This window comes from Phyllobates terribilis, unplaced genomic scaffold, assembly GCF_046119375.1.
Source record: "Phyllobates terribilis strain yellow unplaced genomic scaffold, ASM4611937v1 Scaffold_1__5_contigs__length_1240528914, whole genome shotgun sequence".
NCBI lineage: Eukaryota > Metazoa > Chordata > Amphibia > Anura > Dendrobatidae > Phyllobates > Phyllobates terribilis.
Window position 1 is genome coordinate 797,433,388 of NW_027362761.1, and position 26,722 is coordinate 797,460,109.

A 26,722-nucleotide genomic window follows, 5' to 3' on the forward strand; every position below is an offset into this window, starting at 1 on the left:
TATAGGTCTTCGTACAGACTAGCCGAGGACTTTAGCGGGTCTGATCGCAGGATCAGGTTCCCGTTACATCGTAGGGATCTAGCTTAGTTCTATTGTAGGGACAGATCTCCTTTCTTTCCTTAGTGCTTGTAGCAGATCATAACAAATGTCATGTGTTTGGAAGCTTCCGATGTTTTTTTTTTGCAACATCTAAGTTAATTAGAGACACACCTGTGGATGTATTTTAATGCACACCTGAAACACACTGTTTGTTTGTGTAGCATCATGGGAAAGTCTAAAGAAATCTACCAAGATATCAGGAAGAGAATTGTGGACTTGCACAAGTCTTGCTCATCCTTGGGTACGATTTCAAGATACCTGAGGGTGCCTCCTACATCTGTACAAACAATTATACCCAAGTACAAACAAAATGGGAATGTCCAGCCATCATTCCGCTAAGGAAGGAGACTGGTTCTGTGTCCCAGAAATGAACGTGCTTTGGTCCAACATGTGCATGTCAACCCACGGACAAAAGCAAAAGACCTTGTGAAGATGATGGCGGAAGCTTGAAAGATTATGTCAATATCCACAGTGAAACGAGTACTGTATCAACATGGGCTGAAAGGCCACTCTGCCAGGAAGAAGCCATTTCTCCAAAAGAAACATAAAAAACCAGAATCATGTTTGCAAATGCACATAGGAACACAGAGCTTAATTTTTGGAGCCATGTTCTGTGGTCTGATGAAATTAAAATTAACCTTTTTGACATTATGACCATTGTTACCTTTGAAGGAAAAAGGGAGAAGCTTGGAAGCCTAAGAACACGATCCCAACTGTGAAACACGGGGGTGGCAGCATCATGTTGTGGGGTTGTTTTGTTGCAGGAGGGACTGGTGCACTTCACAAAATAGTTGGTATCATGAGAAAAGAAGATTATGTGGCAATACTGAAGCAACATCTCAAGACATCAGCCAGGAAGTTAAAGCTTGGGCAGAAATGGGTCTTCCAAATGTACAATTACCCGAAGCATATCCCAAACATTTGACCCAAGTCATTCAGTTTAAGGGCAATGGTACCAAATACTAATGAAATGTATGTAAACTTTTGACTTTGCAGTAAGTAATAAAAATGCCTTAAAACATTCTCTCTCTCTCATTATTCTAGCATTTGGCAAAGATTAAAAATTATGGTAATCCTAATTGACCTAAAACGGGAAAGGTTTATTGTGATTTCATGTCAGATATTGAGAAAAACATGCATATGTGTCTTTTTATATAGTGTATGTAAACTTATAGTTTCAACTGTAGCAGTACTCAGAAAGCTGAGCCATCACCCCTGATTAGCAGCTTTCTGTGTACATTGTATAGTGACATAAAGCTGCTTATCTGTGCTCGGGGCATGGTTGGACTAGTAGACAAGTGCCAGCTTGTTCCGTAGTGATAATCTCCTGCTGGTAAAACACTGATTGCATTGAAACAGGAGCACACAACCCAGTAAGTGACACATGGTGCCCTCAGATTACAAAGCAAAAACCTGCTAACTAGAGATGAGCGAACCTGAAATTAGAGAGAGAGAATGAATATTTTTCAGATCAAAAGTTTGGATCCACATTGTTTTCAATGGGGTTCGGGTTCAATTTCAAGTACAGTTCTGATACTCGAACCAAACTTTGGAATAAAGTTCGGCTTGGGTACCAGAACCTGAACTTCCACAGGGCCGCTCATCCCTACTGCTAATAGATTCCCTTTCAAGAGTTGCTTGGGATTTGTCTTGCTTTCTTTGGCTAAGTGCCGCTCATTTTCTACTAGCAGATGTTATTATTTTTCTACAGACTCTATTCAGCTCTTTGTAGTTTGTAAATGCTAGAGTTGACCCTTCAGATTATATATTCTAAATGCCTTTTTTGTCACTAATGTAATTTATGTGGTGTTTCAATTTTGCCATCTATCATGAGCGGACACAGACATAAGAGGGCCTCTGTGCAACAACAATATATGGACCTTTTGCAGTTAAATAGCTCATTATAATGCACAGTGGGCCTCGATACAGGTTGCACCAATGGTATGTCCGCCCCTGTCATCTTTACTTGTTACCTATAGGAGTACATTTTACAGTCTGATTGACCAATTTAGACTTAAATCACTCCCATGAACACCTGTAGCTCGACATCTGGCTCGTACCCCAATGTCGTGAAAATGCATTCTGATGGTTTGTATAGAAACTGTTAGGCTTGGAAAATGACAACCAATTTCACTTGCAGTATATAATGAGTCAGTCCTGTAACCAGAGATACGGCTATTTCTCCAGTGTCCCAGGAGCCGTTTTTCAACATGACACCAGGTTGCGTTTTTCTCTAGGTTCAGTGAGCTGCCTGCATGGCCTAAACATACTACCATGACCTGCAGAGTCTCAAGCACATCTGGGACATCATTGGTTGGCAATTACAAAAGCAGCTGCCAGCATCGGATATTGATGAATTGCATGCCCAAGTGCATTCAGCATGGCAGAACTTTCCTGAGATAATCATTAATAACCACATTAATAGATAGCAGCCAAGGTGTATTTATACCCAATGCTGAGTAAATCGAGATGTTTTGAAAATGCTGTTTCTACTTTTTCATCATATGCATATCATTAACTTTTCTATCCATTCTGTGACTTCCATAATTCCACAACTTTTCCGTCTTAATTTTGCACTTTCAGAGTTAAAGAGTGTAGTAAAGGAAAAATGAGTTTGTTAATGCAATGCAATGCCTTACTAGCTCAAACATTGTTTTGTATAGGCTGGGCCTTTGTTTTTTTCATCCCGATATTCCTTAATGATTTCCAACAATAGGCAGAATATTAGGTGAGGGGCAGCTGTAGTGAATAGAATATGTTACACATTCATGTTAAAAATTCCATCTACCAATATAGGAGAACCAAATGTCTATGTATTTGTGACACCTTACCAGCTACAGTTGTGTTTAGTACTCCACAATACTGTGATTGTCCTAGACACTTAAACTTCAATTCACTGGCACATTAAAGTAGACCATCTACTGTGTATCCTTCAATTTCTCATGCAGCCTTATATTATCCAGTGTAAGTTTAGTCTGGAAGTGCATGGTGTTGCTCCCCAGTAGGTGGTCTTAAAAGCTATTTAACACTCACTGTTTGGTGACACCATTGACACACTTTGTGGTGGCATCCGTTCAGCCACTGTATGGCAGTAATGTTAGGTCACTGTCTAACAATATTGTTTAGTCATTATATGATGTTATTCTTTCATTCAAACTAGAATTAGACCCATAAGTCTATATGTACACAGTGCGTCATTTAGGCACCACCACAGCTGCTGAGCTTTCCCAGGCGAAGCTGCCCCGTGTTTTCCTGAAGCAGCTTCGCCATCATTCTTACCGCATCTCTTACTCTATACTATCAAGTATAGAGAGTGGGCGGCTTCTGAGCTGTAGATACTCAAAGAATGAGCATGTCTCTTCTCTGTTAACCGCTCCAGTGTTTCCAAACCGTGAAGTTGGTAAAAGACGTGATATAAGATAGAACATGTGCACAGCAATGTTGCTTTTACATTGCTGTGCAATATGACCATTTTTTGGGGCGCTTTTGCATCACTTTTTCAGGCGGACAAAGCTGTCATTTGTACATACCCTTAAAGAGGAGAGTGAGATGTCTTTGCATTAAATCTTTCTTTAGGATTAGCTTGAAAAAATCACATAAAAAACTGCACCAAATTGTGCTGTGTAAGACTTAAAAGTCCCACATATTTGCTACATGTATTTAAATTCCAATTCTTGGGAATTCTGTGTCAAGATATAATACATTTAGCAATGTTCCAGTTTGTGATTTTTAGCAGAAGAAATGTCCCAAAGTTTTCTTTGTAGCGCCCTAGCTTCCTGCAACATAATACTAGTTGAAAGTGCGGTGGTGGCATGAACCAGTAAAAGAAGAGAGCCTGATTGACTTGTACCTTTACCTGCTCTTTATTACCAAACTGAGTAGAACAATGTAGGTTTTATTTATTAATGCTGTAAATTATATGTGTCTTTCACTTCTACATAGAGTACATTGTACAGCAAATTTGCAGATGAGCTTACAGAATACAAAACAAAGAATATACTTGCTACACCGATTATGAATGGAAAAGATGTGGTGGCGGTTATCATGGCAGTCAACAAAACCGATGGTCCATTCTTTACTAAAAATGATGAAGATGTAAGTATAATTTCATTGAAATATATATTTTTTGTCTTTCTGTATTCACATGAAAACTGATTTTATTCAGGAATTGAGAATTATGAGAATGAATGATCAGTCCTGGAGGAGAAAGAGGAGATTTCTTTAATAAGATATAGTACACAGTTTCTTATTCTCACACGTACTATTGCTTTAGGAAATAAAATCTAACTCTCTAAAGGGAGTCTGTCACCCCCAAAATTTAAATTGAGCTATTTAGACCTTCATATAGTGTTAGCCCCCTATAAAAATCATAAATGTACTGTAGATTTTTTGAAACTATGTTTTAGTGAAAAAGCAACCCAATGGCTTGATGCACCTTTCCGACGCCTCATTTATAATTCTCTGTTACGCCCCTCATGGTGATTGATCTAACTCCCTGCCCTTGCACAGACTTACAAAGGAGCAGTCAGGGTCTTGCCCACATGTCAGTGTTCGCAGGGGCAGAGATCTTATTCCCCTCTCCTGTGTGAGGCTACCACTGCTGCTGTGTGATCCTGTCTATAGGGTGCGGTTGCTATATATAGGAGAAGAAGATGACAGCCCGCCAGTAATGACCTGCGGGGAGCAAGAAAGTGCACACAGTGTCAGTATGTGCGCGTTCTCTCTTCTTTTCCTGTGTATAACAACCATTCACTGCACACAGGTCTACACAGCAGTGCGAGGGAGATGGGAGCGCTCATACACTGACATTGTGCGCCTTCTTATTCTTCTGTCAGCATTGGCCACCGCTGTTATGTCATTTTGTGTGCAGGGAGCAGCTGCTATAGAATGGAAAGAGGGATGAGAACTACTCTTACATACACTGACACTATATGTACAGGCGCTCTGCCACTCCAGTGTAAAATCAGACAGCGCTCCAAAATAAGTGCTGCCACTCAACATTAGAGCAGTGTACTGTAATTTAAGGGTCGGAAAGGTGCATTGAGCCCTTACCCAGGCCAAGGGTACACCGAGTCCACTCATTTACATACGTAATAAAACGGTTTTTCCCTAAAACACATTTATTAAAACCTGTAGCACAAATAGGATTTTTATAGGGTCTAAATCCCTATAGGAAGGTATAAATAGTTCGATTTCAGTTCTGGGGGATGACAGATTCACTTTAAGGTTAGTGATAACTTGCTCAGAAGCAACATGTCTATGTATTTATCACTTTACACGTAGGTTCACATGAGCGTATAAAAAATCATTGAGCGTTTCATCCAGAAAAGTGGGATTATTTATTCTCACTTGCCATCCGTGTGCTGTCCATATGCAATGCGTTTTTTACAGCAGCATTTAATCCTTTACAGGACCATTTGTAGTTTCCTATGTTACAGAACTGCAATGTACAGTTATATGAAAAAGTTTGGGCACCCCTATTAATCTTAAGCTTAATGTTTTATAAAAATTGGTGTTTTTGCAACAGCTATTTCAGTTTGATATATGTAATAACTGTTGGACACAGTAATGTTTCTGCCTTGAAATGAGGTTTATTGTACTAACAGAAAATGTGCAATCTGCATTCAAACAAAATTTGACAGGTGCATAAGTATGGGCACCCTTATCATTTTATTGTTTTAAATACTCCTACCTACTTTTTACTGACTTACTAAAGCACTTTTTTTGGTTTTGTAACCTCATTGAGCTTTGACCTTCATAGCCAGGTGTATGAAATCATGAGAAAAGCTACTTAAAGTGGCCACTTGCAAGTTGTTCTCCTGTTTGAATCTCCTCTGAAGAGTGGCATCATGGGCTCCTAAAAACAACTGTCAAATGATCTGAAAACAAAGATTATTCAACATAGTTGTTCAGGGGAAGGATACAAAAAGCTGTCTCAGAGATTTAATCTGTCAGTTTCCACTGTGAGGAACATAGTAAGGAAATGGAAGAACACAGGGACAGTTCTTGTTAAGGCCAGAAGTGGCAGGCCAAGAAAAACATCAGAAAGGCAGAGAAGAAGAATGGTGAGATCAGTCAAGGACAATCCTCAGACCACCTCCAGAGAGCTGCAGCATCAGCTTGCTGCAGATGGTGTCACTGTGCATCGGTCAACTATACAACGCACTTTGCACAAGGAGAAGCTGTATGGGAGAGTGATGCGAAAGAAGCCGTTTCTGCAAGCACGCCACAAACAGAGTCGGCTGAGGTATGCAAAAGCACATTTGGAGAAGCCAATTTATTTTTGGAAGAAGGTCCTGTGGACTGATGAAACCAAGATTGAGTTGTTTGGTCATACAAAAAGGCGTTATGCATGGCGGCAAAAAAACACAGCATTCCAAGAAAAACTCTTGCTACCCACAGTAAAATTTGGTGGAGGTTCCATCATGCTTTGGGGCTGTGTGGCCAATGCCGGCACCGGGAATCTTGTTAAAGTTGAGGGACGCATGGATTCCACTCAGTATCAGCAGATTCTTGACAATAATGTTCAAGAATCAGTGACAAAGTTGAAGTTACGCAAGGGATGGATCTTTCAGCAAGACAATGATCCAAAACACCGCTCCAAATCTACTCAGACATTCATGCAGAGGAACAATTACAATGTTCTGGAATGGCCATCCCAGTCCCCAGACCTGAATATCATTTAACATCTGTGGGATCATTTGAAGAGGGCTGTCCATGCTCGGCGACCATCAAACTTAACTGAACTGGAATTGTTTTGTAAAGAGGAATGGTCAAAAATACCTTCATCCAGGATCCAGGAAATCTTTAAAATCTACAGGAAGCGACTAGAGGCTGTTATTTTTGCAAAAGGAGGATCTACTAAATATTAATGTCACTTTTCTGGTGAGGTGCCCATACTTATGCACCTGTCAAATTTTGTTTGAATGCAGATTGCACATTTTCTGTTAGTACAATAAACCTCATTTCAAGGCAGAAACATTACTGTGTCCAACAGTTATTACATATATCAAACTGAAATAGCTGTTGCAAAAACACCAATTTTTATAAAACATTAAGCTTAAGATTAATAGGGGTGCCCAAACTTTTTCATATAACTGTATCTGGAAAGTGACCGAGGGCAGTAGCCGTGGACGAGCTATTGCTCCATAACGCCCTGGCACTTTACAGGAAAATTGTGCCCCAGTCCCAAAGTGCTCCCAGGTGTTCGCATCACACTCACTTGTAGGCTGCAGACCTCCGCTGTCTCCAGGCCTTCAGCTGCAGGATCCGTCCCATATAACTTGGGGGACAAGCAGTTTGTTTCCACAAGCAAAAGTTTACTGGACAGTTCAAGTTCATCATATATAGTAGCATGCAGTATTGGGCACAACACTTAGTTCTTGTTTCTTTAGTACTCTTGTAATGCAGGTAAAGGAATGCAACGCACAGAGACACAAGGCGAGAACAGTCAGAGATGTTTGTAAACAGTTTTATACAACAGGTATACTGAAACAAGGGATTAGCAACAAGGGTAATGAACAGTGGTTTGAAATATCAGAAAAATACGAAATTTCTCAAAGTAAAGCCCCCGTCTCACATAGCGATATCGCTAGCGAGATCGCTGCTGAGTCAAGGTTTTGGTGACTCACCAGCGACCTCACCAGCGATGTCTCTATGTGTGACACTTTGCAGCGATCAGGCCCCTGCTGTGAGGTCGTTGATCGCTGCAAAGTGTTCTGGACCATTTTTTGGTCGTTGGCCTCCCGCTGGCCAGCACACATCACTGTGTGTGACCAGCGGGACCAACGATCAGGCTGGTATCCATGGTAAACATCGGGTTACTAGGGGCACGCGCGCACTTAGTAACCCGCTGTTTACTATGGATACCACTCTGCTACGGTGCGCGGGAGGTTACCGCTCACCTTAGCAGAGTCGTATCCATGATAAACATCGGGTTACTAAGTGCGCGTGTGCCCCTAGTAACCCGATGTTTATCATGAATACGACTCTGCTAAGGTGAACGGTAACCTCCCGCGCACGGTAGCAGAGTGGTATCCATGGTAAACAGCGGGTTACTAGGGGCACACGCGCACTTAGTAACCCGATGTTTATCATGGTTACGAGCCTGCTCCTGCTTCAGCAGCAGGCTGGTAACCGGGAGCAGGACATCGTGGAACGATTCTTTCCATGATATCGCTGCTCCCCTGATCGCTGGTGAGCCTGCCTGTTTGACAGCTCACCAGCGATGTATTAGCGACGCAGCAACGATCCCTGACAGGTCATATCGTTGTCGGGATCGCTGCTGCATCGCTTAGTGTGACGGGGCCTTAAGGCGCAGTCTCTTAAAATAAGGCGCAGTCTCTTAAAGTAAGGTGATGCCCTCAAGCATGAGAAGCACCACACAAGTTCTTTAACCGTGAATTTGGCCCTAGCGGGGGTCACCAGTTATTCCCGCTAGGCTGTGAGCCTCTTTCCGGATGAATTCAATTAAATCACGTTGTGCTACTTTAGCCCCAACCGTCCCCCTCCCAACCTGAGTACTTAAACCCAATTGTCCCCGGTACCGTGGGTGAGCAGTGGAAGTGACAGCCCTGCTCACGTATGCAGCTCCTCTCTGCTTGGCTGTTGGGGGCAGTCTCTCGAGCCTTGGATAGGGGTATCCAGGCCTCGTCTGTCGGCGGCCGACGTCGGGTTCCGCGAACTCACTAAGCACCGCGATCAGGTTCCTAGTATCCTCAGCAGGCACAGCACTCGAGTCACAACTGTGAGGGATCCGGAGCTCTTTTACCGGTGCCCGGCTGGAGCACCTCTCAGGCCTCTGGATTTGGACTGTCACGCGGGGTTTTTCAGGACGCAGGGAGCACGTCTGCTCCTCTCTGCTGCTTGGCGCCAAAGACCCCTCAGGTTTGGAGCGCTGGCCTCTTATCTCTCTGAACTCCTTCCTGGAAGTCACCTGATCGGGTCCAGCCTCTGAATCTGCCCTCCCTGCAACTTCCTTTGTATATTTTGGTTCCGCTTTACTGTCTCTGGCCAGTAGATGGCAGTCTTGCTCCATCCTTGAAACGTCATGTTGAAGTTCTTTTACATTCCTCCCTCCTTTTTGCTCGCCAGTCCTCGGGCTAGTGGACTCCTCGCAGAATTGATGTCTCCTTCCAGGCAGTGCAAGCTCAGACAGGAGTTGGGCACACTCCTGCGTTTTCTGTTGGATTCGAGACCAGATAAACTCTTCCTGAGCATACCGGTTAGGAGGAATTCCGGCATTAGCCCGCTCAGTTCTGCGGGGCTCTTCTTGCGGTGGAGACTCCGGGAGATCCGAGGAATCAACTACTGGGGATTGCAAATCATTTCCTGACTCATTCTGACTTCCACTTGGGAGTGGCACCAACGGTTCTGACGGGCCCAACTGCATTGTGGCCCATCCTTCTTCATCCCCCAAGGTTCCTGAATGTGGCACTTCAGCCAACACGTCTGAGGGCCCAGCCCTGTTACAGACTTCTGCTTCAGAGGAGCAAGGTCGCAACATATTACGGTGCAACACCCTGGATGTCGCGGCGTCATCCCCTTCGGGCCTAACCTCGTAGACGGGGTTGTCTGGGTGAACCTTCTTCACCACCCGATATGGTATTGCCTCCCAACGATGGTCCAGCTTACTCCCAAATCGTTTAGCCCTCACCAGCACTCGGTCTCCTGGCTGAAGCGATCCACCTGTGGTCGGGGGCCGAACTGCATGCTCTACTTCCTGAAACTTCTGAGCAACCAGTCTTCTCACGGTATGGAGTCGACGCTGGTGTTCTCGAATCCAGGTACTTGGGCTACTGCCCGGGCCGGGGTCTTCTGAGTCTAGCTCCAGTTCGGTGATTTCTCGGCCACTTGTTCCAAACAGCAACAAGTAGGGGGTGTAGCCGGTGGTTGCATGAACTCCATTATTATACACCCACACCAGCTCGGACACGAATTCGGGCCACTTCATCTTTTTGTCCGCTTCCAGTGTTCGCAACATTTGCAACAGGGTTCGGTTAAAGCGCTCGCATGCACCGTTCCCTTGCGGGTGGTAGGGCGTTGTCCGGGAACGGTCGATCCCATAGATGCGGTATAGCTCATCCATCACTCGTCCTTGGAAGCAGGCCCCCTGGTCAGAATGTATTCGCTTCGGGCACCCATAAATCCGGATGAAATCTTGACAGATGGCCTTGGCTGCGGCTTCTGCCGTCTGATCTTTAGTGGGCGTCACTACTGCAAACTTGGTGAAGTGATCAGTCATGACTAAACAGTGTCCATAACCGTTGTATGAAGTTCCTACCATCAAGTAGTCAATCATCAAGACTTCCAAGGGGGCAGAAGTTCGGATGGTCTGAATGGGAGCTCTTTGCTCCGGGGGCTTGTTCAACTCACACTGGTGACATGTTCGGCAGACCCCCTCGACTTCTTGTTGCAGTTGAGGCCAATACACCAGCCGTTGCAACCACCGGAAGGTCTTTTCTACTCCAAAGTGAGCACCTCTTCTATGAGCTTCTTGGGCTAGCTGTGTTACTAGCGCTCCTGGAACTACCACTTGCCAGGTAACATCAAACTCTCGAGGCAGCTGGATTCTTTGGCATAGCAAGCCGTCCTTCAGGAGGAGCCTCTCCCACTGGCCTAGGATTTGTAGGGTAGTTGGAAGTGAAGCGGCTCTGGTTTCCTGGTCGGGTCTCTGATTAAGGGCGACCCATTCTCTCAACTTTGCTAGCTCCGGGTCGGATTGCTGCAGATGTATCCATTCGTCTCTTGAACGTCCCAGAATCTGAGTGGGCCTCGGCTCCCCTCTGGTCTCTTGGGCGTCGACCACAGCAGCGGCGAACTGGCTGAAATCCGGGATCTCGTCGCCTTCGAGCTCCTCATCTCTGTCCTTCTTCGGCCCCGCCTGAGTGACCCGGGACAGGGCATCTGCATGTGTGTTAAGGGCCTTGGACCGATAGGCAATTTTATACTGGAATTTGGACATCCTTGCGACCCACCGCTGTTCTAACGCGCCCAGTTTGGCGTTCTCCAAGTGGGCCAAAGGGTTGTTATCTGTCCGCACTTGCACTTCTGACCCTGACAGGTACTCAGCAAACTTCTCGGTCATGGCCCACACCAGTGCCAGTAGCTCCAGCTTAAACTAACTGTTGTTGTCCGGATTCTTCTCCGTATCTCGGAGTGACCTGCTGGCATACGCGATCACTCGCTCTTTCCCTCCTTGTACTTGAGCCAGCACTGCTCCCAGCCCATGCAAGCTTCCATCAGTGTACAACATGAACGGCTGCGAAAAGTCAGCGTAGGCCAGAATCGGGGCATCTGTTAACGCCATTTTCAATGCTCGGAATGCCTCTTCTTGTCGTGGGCCCCACTGAATGGGCTGCCGCTTGGCTCCCCCGGCTGTTCCTCTCAGCAATTCATTGAGCGGGTTCGCAATCTTAGCGAAGTCTTTAATGAATCTGCGGTAGTATCCAGCGAGCCCCAGGAATGCCTTTAGTTCCCTTAGATTGGCGGGCGTGGGCCACTTCTGCACGGCAGCTACTTTCTCCGCAGTGGGGTGCACCCCTGCACTGGACACAGTGTGCCCCAGATATTCAATTTCTCGTTTGAAGAGACGAAACTTACGAGGCTTAATTTTCAGGCCGTGCCTTTGTAGCCGTTCTAACACTTGTTCCAATCGGCGGAGATGATCCTCAAACGTTGCGGAATAGATAATTATATCGTCCAGATATATTAATGTGGCTTCAAAGTTGAGGTCCCCCAAGCATCTTTCCATCAGCCGTTGGAAGGTTCCTGGCGCATTTGTTAGTCCGAACGGCATTCGATTGAACTCAAACAGGCCCATAGGGAGAACAAAAGCTGTCTTCGGACGATCCTTCTCAGCTACTGGGACCTGCCAATAGCCACTGACCAGGTCGAGGGAGGAGAAGAATTTGGCGCTCCCTAGTGCAGATAGAGACTCTTCGATTCGGGGGAGTGGATAGGAGTCCCGTACTGTACAGGCATTCAGCTTCCGATAGTCTACGCAGAATCTCAGGGTGCCGTCCTTCTTTCGGACCAGCACGATTGGAGCCGCCCAGGGGCTCTGGCTTTCACGGATCACACCGTTCCGCAATATGTGGGCCAACAGCTCTTTCACCTCCTGGTACATTTGAGGCGGGATCTGCCGATATCTCTCTCGGATGGGAGCAGTATTTCCGGTGGGTATTTCGTGCTGAATGTCCCAAGTGCACCCGAAATCATCTTCATGCTGTGCAAACACTCCCTGATATCGCTGAAGAAGTTGTTAGATCTGCCTTACTTGTCCAGCAGAAAACTCAGTCAGGTTAGCTTCCATTTCTTCCAGGAGGTGGCGTCCAGCCAACGGTTCTCTTCCATGTTCCTGGCTATTGAGGGACACCTCTAGGGTCCATGGTTTTCCTTCCACAGGTGCCAGCCCTATAGCGTCAGCTCTAGTAAGGGCCACCGGCATTACGCACACTCGCGCCGCCTCTTGTCGGGGCAACAACTGTAAACTGGTGCCACTTAAATTGATGCAGCGCACGGGTACTCGACCGTGCCGCACGGTGGCCAGAGTTCGAGCAATCAGGAGTCCAGAGGGCGCTTCTTCTCCCTCCATTGGTTCAACTTGAATGTCCACGCCCTCTAAGGACACATGTGCCAGCTCCGGCAAAGTGAGTACAGTCTGTCCCACCGGCAGTGTCATTGTGGCTTCGGGCGGTATCGATACCTTACCAAGGTACTGGGAGGTAGTGGACAACTTTTGAATCTGACTGACCCGCACGAGGTGCTGGAACACTCTCTTGTTAGCTGGGTCTCGAGTGGCGCGGGTTCAGTTGTTTTTGCTACAGCCCTCAGCCAGGAACTGTCCGACTTCTTTCAGCACATTCAGGGTTACAATGGGCCCATCGCCTCCGGGCCCGGTGGTCAGTACAATCCCTTTTCGACCGAGGTCCTTTCCACATGCCCGCACGGACATCCATACTACTCCCGCTACTGGGATAGGTAGATGATTAGCCGCCACCAGTTTGACAGTGGGCTCCCGGCAGGAACGAGCGACTTCAGGAAAGTGACTTTGGAAGTACGTCTCAGGCATAGTGGTCACTTGAGACCTGGTGTCCATCAAACAGCGGATCCGCTGCCCATTGAATTCAGCCCAGATAATGGGCCTCTCGGAGACAATGTCTTCAGAGCTCCCTCTTCTACTCTCTGAAGCTCGAGACCCCACGGTATGCTCCACAACCGTGGGGCATTTTAGTTTAACGGCTGTCCCCTCCTCCTCCTTTCTCGGTTGGGACAGTCTTTGGAGATATGCCCCCTACCTCCGCAGGTCCAGCACTCCGGTCCTCGTTCTGCCGATAGGTCGGGTACATGTCGTGCTGGGGCCGGATAGGAACGTCTTTCTCGTTCTGGTCTCCGTCCGCGTTGAGCAGTACGGTCCGTCGGCAAGGGGGCAGTAGGAGTCTTCCTAATAGAATTCAGCTCACCCCGAATGTCTCGAATTTCCTGACGTATTTCCCGTACCCAATCAGGCTCTTGGTTGGTGAATCCAGGAGAAATTGCCTCATGACTTCTAACTGTGGCTTTGAGAACAGGAACGTCTCTCTCCAGGACTCTAGCTTCAGCCCCTACCTCCAGGAAGCCCATATCAGGGCTCAATCGCAGCCTCTCCTTCAAGATCTGCCTCAGGGAAGGGTCTTTCAAGCCAGCAATCAGTTGGTCACGCAACACCTCATCCAATGGTCCCAGTCCTCGGTTCCCATCTCGAGTTTTCTTAGTGATATGGGCCGTCACTTCCTGTAATGCATTAACATACTGATTCACTGTCTCATTTTCCCCTTGGACCCGCTGAAACAACCGTAAGCGCAAGTGTCCCAAATCTGTAGTGTCACCGTGCATGTCCTCTAGATTTTTTATCACTTTATCGACGGTGTCACGGTCCCCAGGTGGGCGGTACATCACAGTCTGTCGGGCCTCTCCATCAAGGGTTAGGAGGGCCAGCTCCGCCTGGGCTAGAGGGTCAAGGGGATACATACGTAGCATACTTCTCAGTCTTTCTGCCCAGTCCCAAAGTGACATGCCATCCCCTGTAAACTTGGGAAGATGGCTGAACATAGCCCCCAGGGGTATATGGCTCCGGCCGGACCCAGCCACAGACTGATCCGCCATCTCTGCGTCTGAATGTTGCATCCTGCCGACTACGCCAAATGTAATGCAGGTACCGGAATGCAAAGCACAGAGACACAAGGCGAGAACAGTCAGAGATGTTTGTAAACAGTTTTATACAACAGGTATACTGAAACAAGGGATTAGCAACAAGGGTAATGAACAGTGGTTTGAAATATCAGAAAAATACGAAATTTCTCAAAGTAAGGTGCAGTCTCTTAAAATAAGGCGCAGTCTCTTAAAGTAAGGTGATGCCCTCAAGCATGAGAAGCACCACACAAGTTCTTTAACCGTGAATTTGGCCCTAGCGGGGGTCACCGGTTATTCCCGCTAGGCCGTGAGTCTCTTTCCGGATGAATTCTATTAAATCACGTTGTGCTACTTTAGCCCCAACCGTCCCCCTCCCAACCTGAGTACTTAAACCCAATTGTCCCCGGTACCGTGGGTGAGCAGTGGAAGAGACGGCCCTGCTCACGTATGCATCTCCTCTCTGCTTGGCTGTTGGGGGCAGTCTCTCGAGCCTTGGATAGGGGTATCCAGGCCTCGTCTGTCGGCGGCCGACGTCGGGTTCCGCGAGCTCACTAAGCACCGCGATCAGGTTCCTAGTATCCTCAGCAGGCACAGCACTTGAGTCACAACTGTGAGGGATCCGGAGCTCTTTTACCGGTGCCCGGCTGGAGCACCTCTCAGGCCTCTGGATTTGGACTGTCATGCGGGGTTTCTCAGGACGCAGGGAGCACGTCTCCCCCTCTCTGCTGCTTGGCGCCAAAGACCCCTCAGGTTTGGAGCGCTGGCCTCTTATCTCTCTGAACTCCTTCCTGGAAGTCACCTGATCGGGTCCAGCCTCTGAATCTGCCCTACCTGCAACTTCCTTTGTATATTTTGGTTCCGCTTTACTGTCTCTGGCCAGTAGATGGCAGTCTTGCTCCATCCTTGAAACGTCATGTTGAAATTCTTTTACAAGGTTTTTTGCTCGTTCTACACACTATGGCTTCAGTATTACTATCCATTTGTCCTGGACTATCTATATATTTACTGTTCCTGTCAGCCCCGGGGATTTCCCGTCCAGTCTCGGAGTGCACCCCGGATCCGTTACCTTCCCTTCATGAGGTTCCATGTCCATCGTCCCTTGTACGCCAGAGGATAAGGAACTCTTTGTAGTACCTGACCAAGCTTTGAGCTCCGGACATTGCAGGAATGTCTGCAAGAGATTACAGTAAGGCTTCCCACTGCCGCGAATGATAGATGCTTGCCCACTGCAACTTAAACTTGAACTTGGTTACTGTACTTCCCTATCTGATCTGCTATCATGAAGTAGTCCCTTTTTTTACTAGGGCATGTCCCTTCCACTGGGGGCCAGTCCTAAACCTTAACTATGTCTTTCCCTATGCCTGTAGCTGACAGATATACTTTTACAAACACTATGCATTGCATTTGCATACATTAAACATATTACATTTATACTGCTTAAGAAAGTTTATCTTATCCTATGGTAAACTACCTTATGTCCTAAAACCTAACCTATGCTTTTTATCACTTCTCTTATGCTTCACACTTCCTATATTCCTACGAGACCCTAAGCCTATTATTCCAACAATACTTGTTCCCCATGATACATTAACCAGGTTACACCTATAACACTTATCACACTCTATACATTATACATTACAGAATATATCTAAAACTGCATGACACTATTCACATTATAATATACAGCACAGCTCGACTGGTGTCTTCAATGGCAGGAACACAATAGTACCGTCCACCACTTGCATATCCGTACAAAACAGATGCTATATTATATCTTTGTATGGCATCCAATTTTTTTTTATCACACCATAGACTTGAATGGGTTAGTGTCATCCAATTTATAGAAGAAACTAGTGTATAATGCAATTTTTTTCACACTTAAATTTGGCCAGTAAAAAGATTTGGTCATTTGCACTGCCCCGTTGAATAACATTGGTTCGAGTGATGTGAATGAGCCTTATAACTGAATTATCGTGAGCGCAATAAATGGATTCTTGGAAGACAAACCATTTACACCAATTAATTCATTAAGACCAAGTCAATTTGTTACAAAATGGCCAAGAATAGGCATGAGCGGACTCATGGAAGTTCGGGTTCTGGTACCTGACCGAACTTTAGCCCAAAGTCAATGGGGACTCTATATCTCTCTTTATCTCTCTCTCTCACCTCCCAGACGTCCCAGTAACTCAGAACATTAAAACGAACTCCCAGAAGAAGTCTGTGTTCAGAGTTTAGCACCGGACACTAACTGTTCGGTAACTCCAAAGTTTTAAGTTCGGGTTCGCACATCACCATCTCTAGTCAAGAACACAGCAGACAGATACATATCTGCCTTATGATCTGGGTTACACTGATTGGGAAGAATCACTTACACTTAGGCATCCTCACAACTATTTTGTGCTGTGCAAATGCATTGAAAATTAAAAATTAAATAACTTTTAGGGCTTGTATTTTACGCACAGTTTTGCTTCTGAAAAAACGTAGAGTGTTTTACAGTACCAGCAAAGTGAATGAGATTTCTGAAATCTATATAAGACAATCACATTCACATTCATTATGTTATGTTGTAACAATGCCATACTGAGATCTTTGGCAGGCCGATAATTGACTAGTGGAGAAAATTCTCTGTGTAACCTCAGTTTTAGGGCTTGCACACACTAGCGTATAAATTGGAGTGCAATGAGAAAAAAAAAGATATTGCACTCGTACCAATGTTATTCAATGAGGCAGTGCAGATCTGCATATTTTTCTCAGCTGTATTGGACATGAGAAAAATGCTATTTCTCTCCGAAACTGGACAGTGCGAGAAAAAAATCGGATGTCATACGTCCGACCATCAGTATAGCATCCCATTTTCCCAGCTACATTAAAAGTCTTAGTCCCCTTTCCACAGATACCTGGAAAAGCAGTTGGTGGTGGTGGGTATGTTCTGCCTACACCTGTGTAAAGTGTTCACATTGTGTCAGGCCACAAGGAGCTAAAATATATTTGGCTGCCCTGAGCTGTGATATTAAGGAGGCTGAGCCCACTCTCAGACTGCAGATGCAGTAGATGGTGGACAGGACTCAGGAATTCCTGACTGCATAGCACTGAATACTGTTTTATACTAATCTTTATTATCTTGGTGGCTGCGTATTCATAGTAACATAGTGACAGTGAGTATAAGGCTGTGTGCCCACGTAGCGTTTTACAAGCGTTTTTGATGCGGAATTTCCGCAGCGGAAACGCTTGTAAAACGCTTGGTAACCCGCACCCCATGATCCCCAATGGGTTTCCTTAACTTCTATGCACATGCTGCGGATTTTTCCGCAGCGTTTATGCCGCGTTCAAAAATCCGCAGCATGTCATTTAATTTTGCGTTTCCGCAAGCGGAATTGCCTTTGTTCAATGCATAAAAAACGCAAGGCAATTCCGCATGTGGAAAACGCGTGATAAACGCGCGAAAAAAGCGCGATAAACGCATGCGGAATTCTGCATGCGTTTTTCCGGGAGAGGACTTGCATTTATGCAGCAGAAATTTTCTGCTTCATAAATGCAACGTGGGCACATAGCCTAAGGCTATGTTCAAACATGTTGAGTTTTTTCAGCGTCACAAATCTGCAGCAAAACCCAACTCTGGCAGGAAATCAGCTGCGTCAAAAACGCAGGTTTTGCTGTGTTTTTTCAGCGTTTTTTTCCACTGTCCTTCTGTCTCTATGCATGTACATAAAGTTCTGTGAAAAAAAATAATCTCATTCTGGTTTTGGCATAGTGGGGGAGGTGAATTGTGTTCAGGAACACTGGCAAAGCATTGAGTTTGTATGACACTATTTACTTTCACACTATGTGGTCTGCCATTCAGTTGCACGCCTCACTGGGACACAGGAATTGTTCAATCTCACACATAGCTCAGCTAATGTTTACGATTCTACACATCACTAATTAAATTAAACTCTCCTAATACAAACAACCATCTCAGTGACCAAGACAACATGGTAAAATCACTAAAATAAATGATATAGGGAAAATATATATTCTTGTACCGTGTTAGCCAGTAGATAGAAAAATATTTAGATTTGAGAGTCCTCAGTGGTTGATACCTTAGCCATTAAAAGGTATCAACCACTGAGGACTCTCAAATCTAAATATTTTTCTAAAATAAATGAGTTTCACATACTGCTGTACTTGCTTATTTTCACTAAAAATGCAACAAAACCTGATAGCTATGTTCACACATCATGGTTTTTTTCAGCGTTTTATCATTACACTTTACTTTCAATGAGTAAAAAACGCTGAAAAAACCCTGAAAAAACGCTGAAAGAAGGACATGCTCTATTTTCCAAAAACCCAACCAAGGCACAAAATACACAACAAAAAAAACAAGATGTGTGAACAGAGAATTCTGGTTTCTCATAGACTTTGCTGGTACTGCAAAACGCAGCTGAAAATTTGCATAAAATTCTGTAGCAAAAAACGCTGAAAAACCCAACATGTTTGAAAATAGCCTAAAGAAGTATTGAGTGCTCTCCAGGGGAAAGATGCACTAATATGGGAAAATATGCCCTCCATGTGCATGAGACATCCACCTTCTCTCCTTGCTAGCTATTAAAGATATGTGAATCTAAATTTGCAAAATTCACTTAATTTTTCCCCATAAAATTGATTTGCAGTGAATTGCAGTACTGCAAAGCCATCAATTGCCCTGAAAAGACAAGAAAAACACTCTGAGGTCTCCTAGGACTATATTTAACCCCTTTCAAGCTTTAATGCAAGCACAGCCATAGTAATGTCAAAGTGACATCAACATATATGGCTACGGGTAAGCGGATGGTAATTGTTCTTCACTGCTGTCCTGTCACACACACTATCTTTACAGTTTCTTAACTTTTTATGGTTCTATCTCCCCATCTATATCTAAGCTATGAGCTGTAATGTCCTCTCACTAAGAAGATTCACCACAACATGGTTGCTGCATTTCCTGTTTCTGCTTTTATACAGGCTATGATAGTCCTTGCTGATTGGCTGTGCTATACCTTGTGATGTTATAGTTGCTAGGCATTATGAGGAAAACCTGCCTGGCTGTACCCGAGGTAATGTGAACCTTCTCCGGCTGAAGCAATCTTCTGCATTGTGGAAAATAGTAGCTGTCATTTCTTGTGATTCGCACCAAGAGAATCTTAAATTGTTTGAATTCACAGGGTCCAGCAAATTTCCAAAATTCAATAAAAATTAGATTTGCATGAAATAGATTTGGTCATTTTTACTAGGTATGCCTTTGATTAGAAGTAAACTGTGTGTACAATTTGAACTATAGAGATACTCACTTCTTCTTTATTCATATACTTGCAGGTATTTTTGAAATATTTAAATTTTGCCTCATTAAATCTGAAAATTTATCACTTGAGCTATCTACATAATTGTGAAACACGACGAGGACAGGTAAAGAGGTTACACAACCAAACGTTTAGAAACAAAGAAAATCTATCACTATCTTTCTATCTATCTCTCTATCTATCTAGCGTTGAAACCAGAAGTTTACATACACGATATAAAAAGTCACATTATGCATGTTTTTCTCAATATCTCACATGAAGTCAGAATAAACCTTTCACGTTTTAGGTCACTTAGGATTACCATTATTTTTAATATTTGCCAAATGCCAGAATAATGCGAGAGAGAGAATGTTTTAAGGAATTTTTATTACTTACTGCAAAGTCAAAAGTTTACATACATTTCATTAGTATTTGGTACCATTGACCTTAAACTGAATGACTTGGGTCAACCGTTTGGGATATCCTTCCACAAGCTTCTCACAATAGTTCTGGTTTCAACTGTATCTATCCGTCTATAATCTATCTATCTGTCTGATTATCCATCTAATCAACCATTTGTATGTTCTACCGTTATGAAACCTTATTGCACAAATGTGAAGTAATTCCATTATAAGGAACATATTTCTATATTGTCCAGGTACTGCTGTGGTCAGCGAACAAAGTGTTTGAAGAGCTCACAGACATTGAGAGACAATTCCACAAGGCCTTCTATACTGTGAGAGCATACCTAAACTGTGATAGATATTCAGTTGGCCTTCTGGATATGACAAAAGAAAAGGTATTGAATCAGTCACAAACATTTAGTTGTAATTTCCAGATTTTAGTATCTCATTTGCATGTGATCACAGTACGTCTTTTAAAGATCACTTGTCTCCACTCCTGACATGTCTCTCTTAGTATTTTGATAAATTACCAAGGCATTTACATAGTAACGCAAGTTGAAAAAAGACCCAGGTCCGTCAAGTTCTACCTTCCTCCACCAATTGTACATTTTGTCACTAATTTAACTATAACCCACAATGACATGTGCATCGAGGATATCATCAAGCCCTTTTTTAAAAGCTGTTATAGTGTCTGCCATCACTACCTCTTGTGGTCGGCATTCCACAGTCTGACTGCTCTGACTAAAGAACCTGTCACGGTTCCACCCTTCACTGCGTCTGGGATGCAGTTACTGATGGCTCAGCCATTCAATCTTGTACAGGAGCGTGCTGGAGCTGTCAGTACTGTGATTGACAGCTCGACCGTCCAATCTGGTACAGGGGCGTGCAATAGCTCAGTGTAGTGATTGACAGCTCGGCTGTCCAATCTGAGACTGGGAGGCACTGGCTATCTTCAGGTGTTCATTATCCCAGGTGAATGCCTGGCTACTTAACTGAGCTGTTTCCCCCAGATCTCTGCCAGACATACATTCAGCTAGTGTGTGTGGTTTGTTCTTTGTGCCTTGTTCTGTTTACTGATCTTCTGCTGCCTGACCTTGGACCTTGTTCTGACCATCCATCTGTTTAACCCCTTCTGCTCTGATCTGCTGTCCTCCTGGAATTCTGACCAACGGTATATTACCTGACTACGCCTTTGCCTTTTCCCTCTATTTATGACGTACCCTTCTGGCTTTGACTTTGGACTCCTTGACTATCCTGTCTCACGGTCTGGCCATGAAAAGTGACTCAGCGTCACAGAACCCTTTCCGGTTTAGGTGCCGGAATCGTCTTTCTTCCCCTTGTCCTTACGGTTGCACTTAAAGTGAATTTATTATGCAAAGAAGGATGAGAGTCACATCTCATTTAAATAATTGTCTAAAACTGACACAGAATTCTTGAAAAATGTTTCAATACTCTCGGATCTTGTTCACATTGGTATTCTGCAATATCAAGAACATGTATCAAAGAGGTGAAGAAAATTACAAATAAAATAAACATCTTTTTACAGTTATAAACACAAAATACACATGGACAATGCTAAGGTCAGGATTAATAGATGAAGACGCACTTACAAGTAAAATATTAAAAAATATCATAAAGGTGTAGTTGAAAACATCCCTCAAGTGATACAGTCATAAGATATACAGTACAGACCAAAAGTTTGGACACACCTTCTCATTTAAAGATTTTTTAAAATTTTCTTGACTATGGAAATTGTACATTCACACTGATGGCATCAAAACTATGAATTAACACATGTGGAATTATATACTTAATAAAAAAGTGTGAAACAACTGAAAATATGTCTTATATTCTAGTTTCTTCAAAGTAGCCACCTTTTGCTTTGATGACTGCTTTGCACACTCTTGGCATTCTCTTGATGAGCTTCAAGAGGTAGTCACCGGAAATGGTTTTCACTTCACAGGTGTGCCCTGTCAGGTTTAATAAGTGGGATTTCTTGCCTTATAAATGGGGTTGGTACCATCAGTTGTGTTGTGCAGAAGTCTGGTGGATACACAGCTGATAGTCCTACTGAATAGACTGTGAGAATTTGTATTATGGCAAGAAAAAAGCAGCTAAGTAAAAACGAGTGGCCATCATTACTTTAAGAAATGAAGGTCAGTCAGTCCGAAAAATTGGGAAAACTTTGAAAGTGTCCCCAAGTACAGTTGCAAAAACCATCAAGCGCTACAAAGAAACTGGCTCACATGAGGACCGCCCCAGGAAAGGAAGACCAAGAGTCACCTCTACTTCTGATGATAAGTTTATCCGAGTCACCATCCTCAGAAATCACAGGTTAACAGCAGCTCAGATTAGAGACCAGGTCAATGCCACACAGAGTTCTAGCAGCAGACACATCTCTTCAACAACTGTTAAGAGGAGACTTTGTGCAGCAGGCCTTCATGGTAAAATAGCTGCTAGGAAACCACTGCTAAGGACAGGCAACAAGCAGAAGAGACTTGTTTGGGCTAAAGAACACAAGAAATGGACATTAGACCAGTGGAAATCTGTGCTTTGGTCTGATGAATCCAAATTTGAGATCTTTGGTTCCAACCAGCGTGTCTTTGTGCGACGCAGAAAAGGTGAACGGATGGACTCTACATGCCTGGTTCCCACTGTGAAGCATGGAGGAGGAGGTGTGATAGTGTGGGGGTGCTTTGCTGGTGACACTGTTGGAGATTTATTCAAAATTGAAGGCATACTAAACAGCATGGCTACCACAGCATCTTGTAGCGGCATGCTATTTTATCTGGTTTGCGTTTAGTTGGACCATCATTTATTTTTCAACAGGACAATGACCCCAAACACACCTCCAGGCTGTGTAAGGGCTATTTGACCAAGGAGGAGAGTGATGGAGTACTACGCCAGATGACCTGGCCTTCACAGTCACCAGACCTGAACCCAATCGAGATGGTTTGGGATGAGCTGGACCGCAGAGTGAAGGCAAAAGGGCCAACAAGTGCTAAGCATCTCTGGGAACTCCTTCAAGATTGTTGGAAGACCATTTCCGGTGGCTACCTCTTGAAGCTCATCAAGAGAATGCCAAGAGTGTGCAAAGCAGTCATCAAAGCAAAAGGTGGCTACTTTGAAGAACCTAGAATATAAGAAATATTTTCAGTTGTTTCACACTTTTTTGTTAAGTATATAATTCCACATGTGTTAATTCATAGTTTTGATGCCTTCAGTGTGAATGTACAATTTTCATAGTCATGAAAATACAGAAAAATGTTTAAATGAGAAGGTGTGTCCAAACTTTTGGTCTGTACTGTACATAAAAACCAAAGAAGACAGATCATATAACAAAACATATCAGAAGAGTAAAATAATTGAAAATAAAATTAGAGTAGACATGAAAATAATATAAAACACAAATAAATTGGAAAGTAATTAATGCAATGGACAGATAAGCTCATAAATGCACTAAAAGGCAGCTAGGTAAAAAAGAAAAGAAAAATAAGGGTAATAAAAAAAAGTAAAACAGTAATTATACAGAAAATAATGAAGCAGAAGATTATACAGGACAGAAAGGCAGAATAAACACAGCAATCAGCAGGGATGAATCCTACATATAAGGACCAACTATACCTGAATCAGACGTGTGAGAATGGAGCAAAGGTGCCGAGTACAGACAGCGTACACTCCATTTTTACTAGCTACCTTTTATGATGTGTTGTGTATTATTTTTATGTCTGCTCTAATTTTCACTCTCAGACATTGCAAAGAATAAAATTGATAATGACAGATTTATCTGTTTTTGATTAAATTGCAACCCCTAAAAAGATATAAAAGCAGTAAAATATCATATTTATCCCAAAATTGTACCAATTAAAATGACAGATCGCCCCATGAAAAACAAATCTCATATAGCTCCATTGTCAGAAAGATGAAAAATTATAGGTCTTAGAATATGGCAGAAAGAAAAAAAAAAAAGAAAACAATATATATATATATATATATATATATATATATATATATATATATATATATATATATATATATAAAATCATGTAACCATTTTTACTTCACAATGAACACAGCATTGTACAATGAATATACAACTAAAACCCTACAAAAACCAACTGATGAATTGAATATTTTTCAACATTCAAGCTTACTTAACATTTTCTCCATTTTTTCAGTACATTATACAGTAATGCAATTCACCCCTCAAAAAACAAGCCCTCATATGGCTATGTCAACAAAAAAAGTGGCTATCAGAAAAAGAGGAGGAAAAACTAAAATCTACATTTCCACCTTTTTTTCTATTAGGAATTCTTTGACCTTTGGCCTGTTCTGATGGGAGAAGTTCCTCCTTATTCTGGACCACGTACACCAGATGGAAGGGTAAGTTTACTGTGAGTTAACGGCAAGTTAACATGTGTGTGGGTGAAGGCCTGATGGAGCGGATGTGATTAAAAATCACTGCGACCATCCCATCCACTCCACCTGGCCTTATGTGGAACGTCCAAATGTGGGGTAAGCAATATATCATACCCTATAGAGTTAAACAATTAATTAATTCACCTTTGCTGTAAATATAAAATTCTCTTTTATCCATGCCAAACAAATCTATTTCTTTTAGTTAAACAACATTTATATTTGTGTATTTTTAGGAAATTGTATTCTACAAAGTTATTGATTACATACTGCACGGAAAAGAAGACATTAAAGTTATTCCGTAAGTGTATTTAGAGCATAAAATTAGAATATAAAGTATGGTACTTATAGAAAGTATTTACCCCCCCCCCCCTTAAAAACAGGTATAACTGTGTGAATTATAAGCTTCTATAGCAGCTCAGCAAAATGACTATTTGTTGTCAGTCCACTGCCTTTAAAGGATTTATACAGCGTTTTAAAAGACACGTAAAAAGTTTTGCATTTCAAACATTTTTGCTGGCTTTTTTTGGGGGGTGAGGGACAACATCTGCAAGGAGTTTGTATGTTCTCCCCGTGTTTGCGTGGGTTTCCTCTGGGTTCTGATAGGAAATCTAGATTGTGATCCCCAATAGGGACAGTGCAGATAATGTCTGTAAAGCGCTATGGAATTAATGGCACAATATAAATGAGAAAATAAATAAATATAGTCATGGCCAAAAGTTTTGAGACTGACACAATTTTTTCCTCCAAAATTTGCTATTTCAGTGTTTTTAGATATCTTAAGGCTCATTCACATATCAGTTTGACATATGAGTGCTATACGTTTTTTCACAGATAGCATTCATACCTATGATAGTCTATGGGGCTGTTTACATGTTCGTGATTTTTTGCAGACCAAGTGGTCCATACAAAATCATGGAGACATATCCGATATTTATCCAAGTCAAACTCGGCAATGAAAGTCTATGGGTCTATGTCACTGACTGACAGGAGAAAGTGGAAAAACTTTTTATTTTTTCCTCATCAGTGAAAAAAACTGGTGAAACTCTGATGGCACTTGGTTCGTTATTCATACTTAAAAATAACTGACGTGGTTTTCATGGATAGCTCTTACCTATAATATTCTATGCCGTTGTGCACATATCCGATTTTTTTCCGAGTGGTCCATGGAAAATATTAGAGACATGTCCATGACATTCGAGTGTGGTTAGATTTTCACGGACTGTCAGAAAGGTGGACAACATTTCTTTTTCTCTCTACGTACGCCAAAAACGGATGACACTCGGACCACACTCTGATCAAATTTTGATCAAAATAATCAGTCCTTTTTTCTCGTGCGTGGAAAATACTGACATCTGAATGAGGCTTTAGTCAGATGTTTCTATGGTTACTGAAGTACAATTATACGCATTTCATAAGATTTAAAACTTTTATCAGTGTTTGCAGTTTCTCACAATTTCATTGTTTTTGTTTGTTTACTCGCTTTTTGAGGATGTACAAAATTAAAAACACAGAAATTGTGGTAAACCCCAAGCATTGATTAGACAAGAATTGGTTGCCATTAGTCAGGATTTGGCCCAGAAGATGATATGTAGAAGCCAGGCAGAATTGCAGAAGTCTCGAAAAATAAGGGTCAACACTGTAAATAATGAGTTGTTACATAAACTTGATGTATTTGTAAATAAAACTTTAAAAACTTATTACCTACTTATAATTGTACTCCAGTAACCATAGAAACATATGACTAAGAGGTCTGTAAGAGAAGGTGATGGTACCCCTGAAGAGCCCCTGAGTGATGTGGCATTAGTGAGAAAAGATTGCCATCTGCTGTCTAGACGAAACCATGTGGAACTAACCGGCACCAGAAGAATTGCAGGGGGAGTGAGTTCATGTGCGGAACCCAGTCAGCTACCTTGGATGACGGAGTTCCCAGATATAAAAGTGCTGGAGAGGAGCATTGTGAATGTGTCTCAGAGATGACGCTTCAGAGGAGAGCATGCGCCAGCAAGGTGCTGGTCGCTGTGAGACAGAGCTCAGATGACGCCCAGTGAGATCCAAAGAGCAGACCAGCCCCGGTCAAGACCCAGAGCCCAGACTGTGCAGAACAAAATCAAAATCTTCACCCTACGCTGGTCAAGATCCAGAGCCCAGATGATGCCCGTCGAGAGCTGGGACCTAGCCTTCTCTCTCTCAGGCCTAGGAGATACCCGCCGTCTGTCAAGCACCAAAGATCCGAGAGGAGACGTCGACCAGAGGAGGATGCCTGTGGTTACAGAAGGAAGACACGAGTGAGCCACGTCACTTCCAGCAATAACGTACAGTACAGGGGTCGGCGTGGGT

At 43.4% G+C, this 26,722-nt stretch overlaps 1 protein-coding gene across 1 annotated transcript in view; it reads left to right on the forward strand.

The window, feature by feature from the left end:
* The window catches only part of PDE6B (phosphodiesterase 6B), a 154,203-nt gene that overhangs the window by 13,263 nt on the left and 114,218 nt on the right, over positions 1-26,722 (forward strand). The window contains exons 2-6 of the mRNA XM_073655205.1: positions 4,042-4,194; positions 19,600-19,689; positions 20,221-20,361; positions 24,275-24,349; positions 24,619-24,683. Of these exons, the coding sequence (XP_073511306.1) occupies positions 4,042-4,194; positions 19,600-19,689; positions 20,221-20,361; positions 24,275-24,349; positions 24,619-24,683 (524 nt within the window). The remainder of the gene's footprint in view (positions 1-4,041; positions 4,195-19,599; positions 19,690-20,220; positions 20,362-24,274; positions 24,350-24,618; positions 24,684-26,722) is intronic.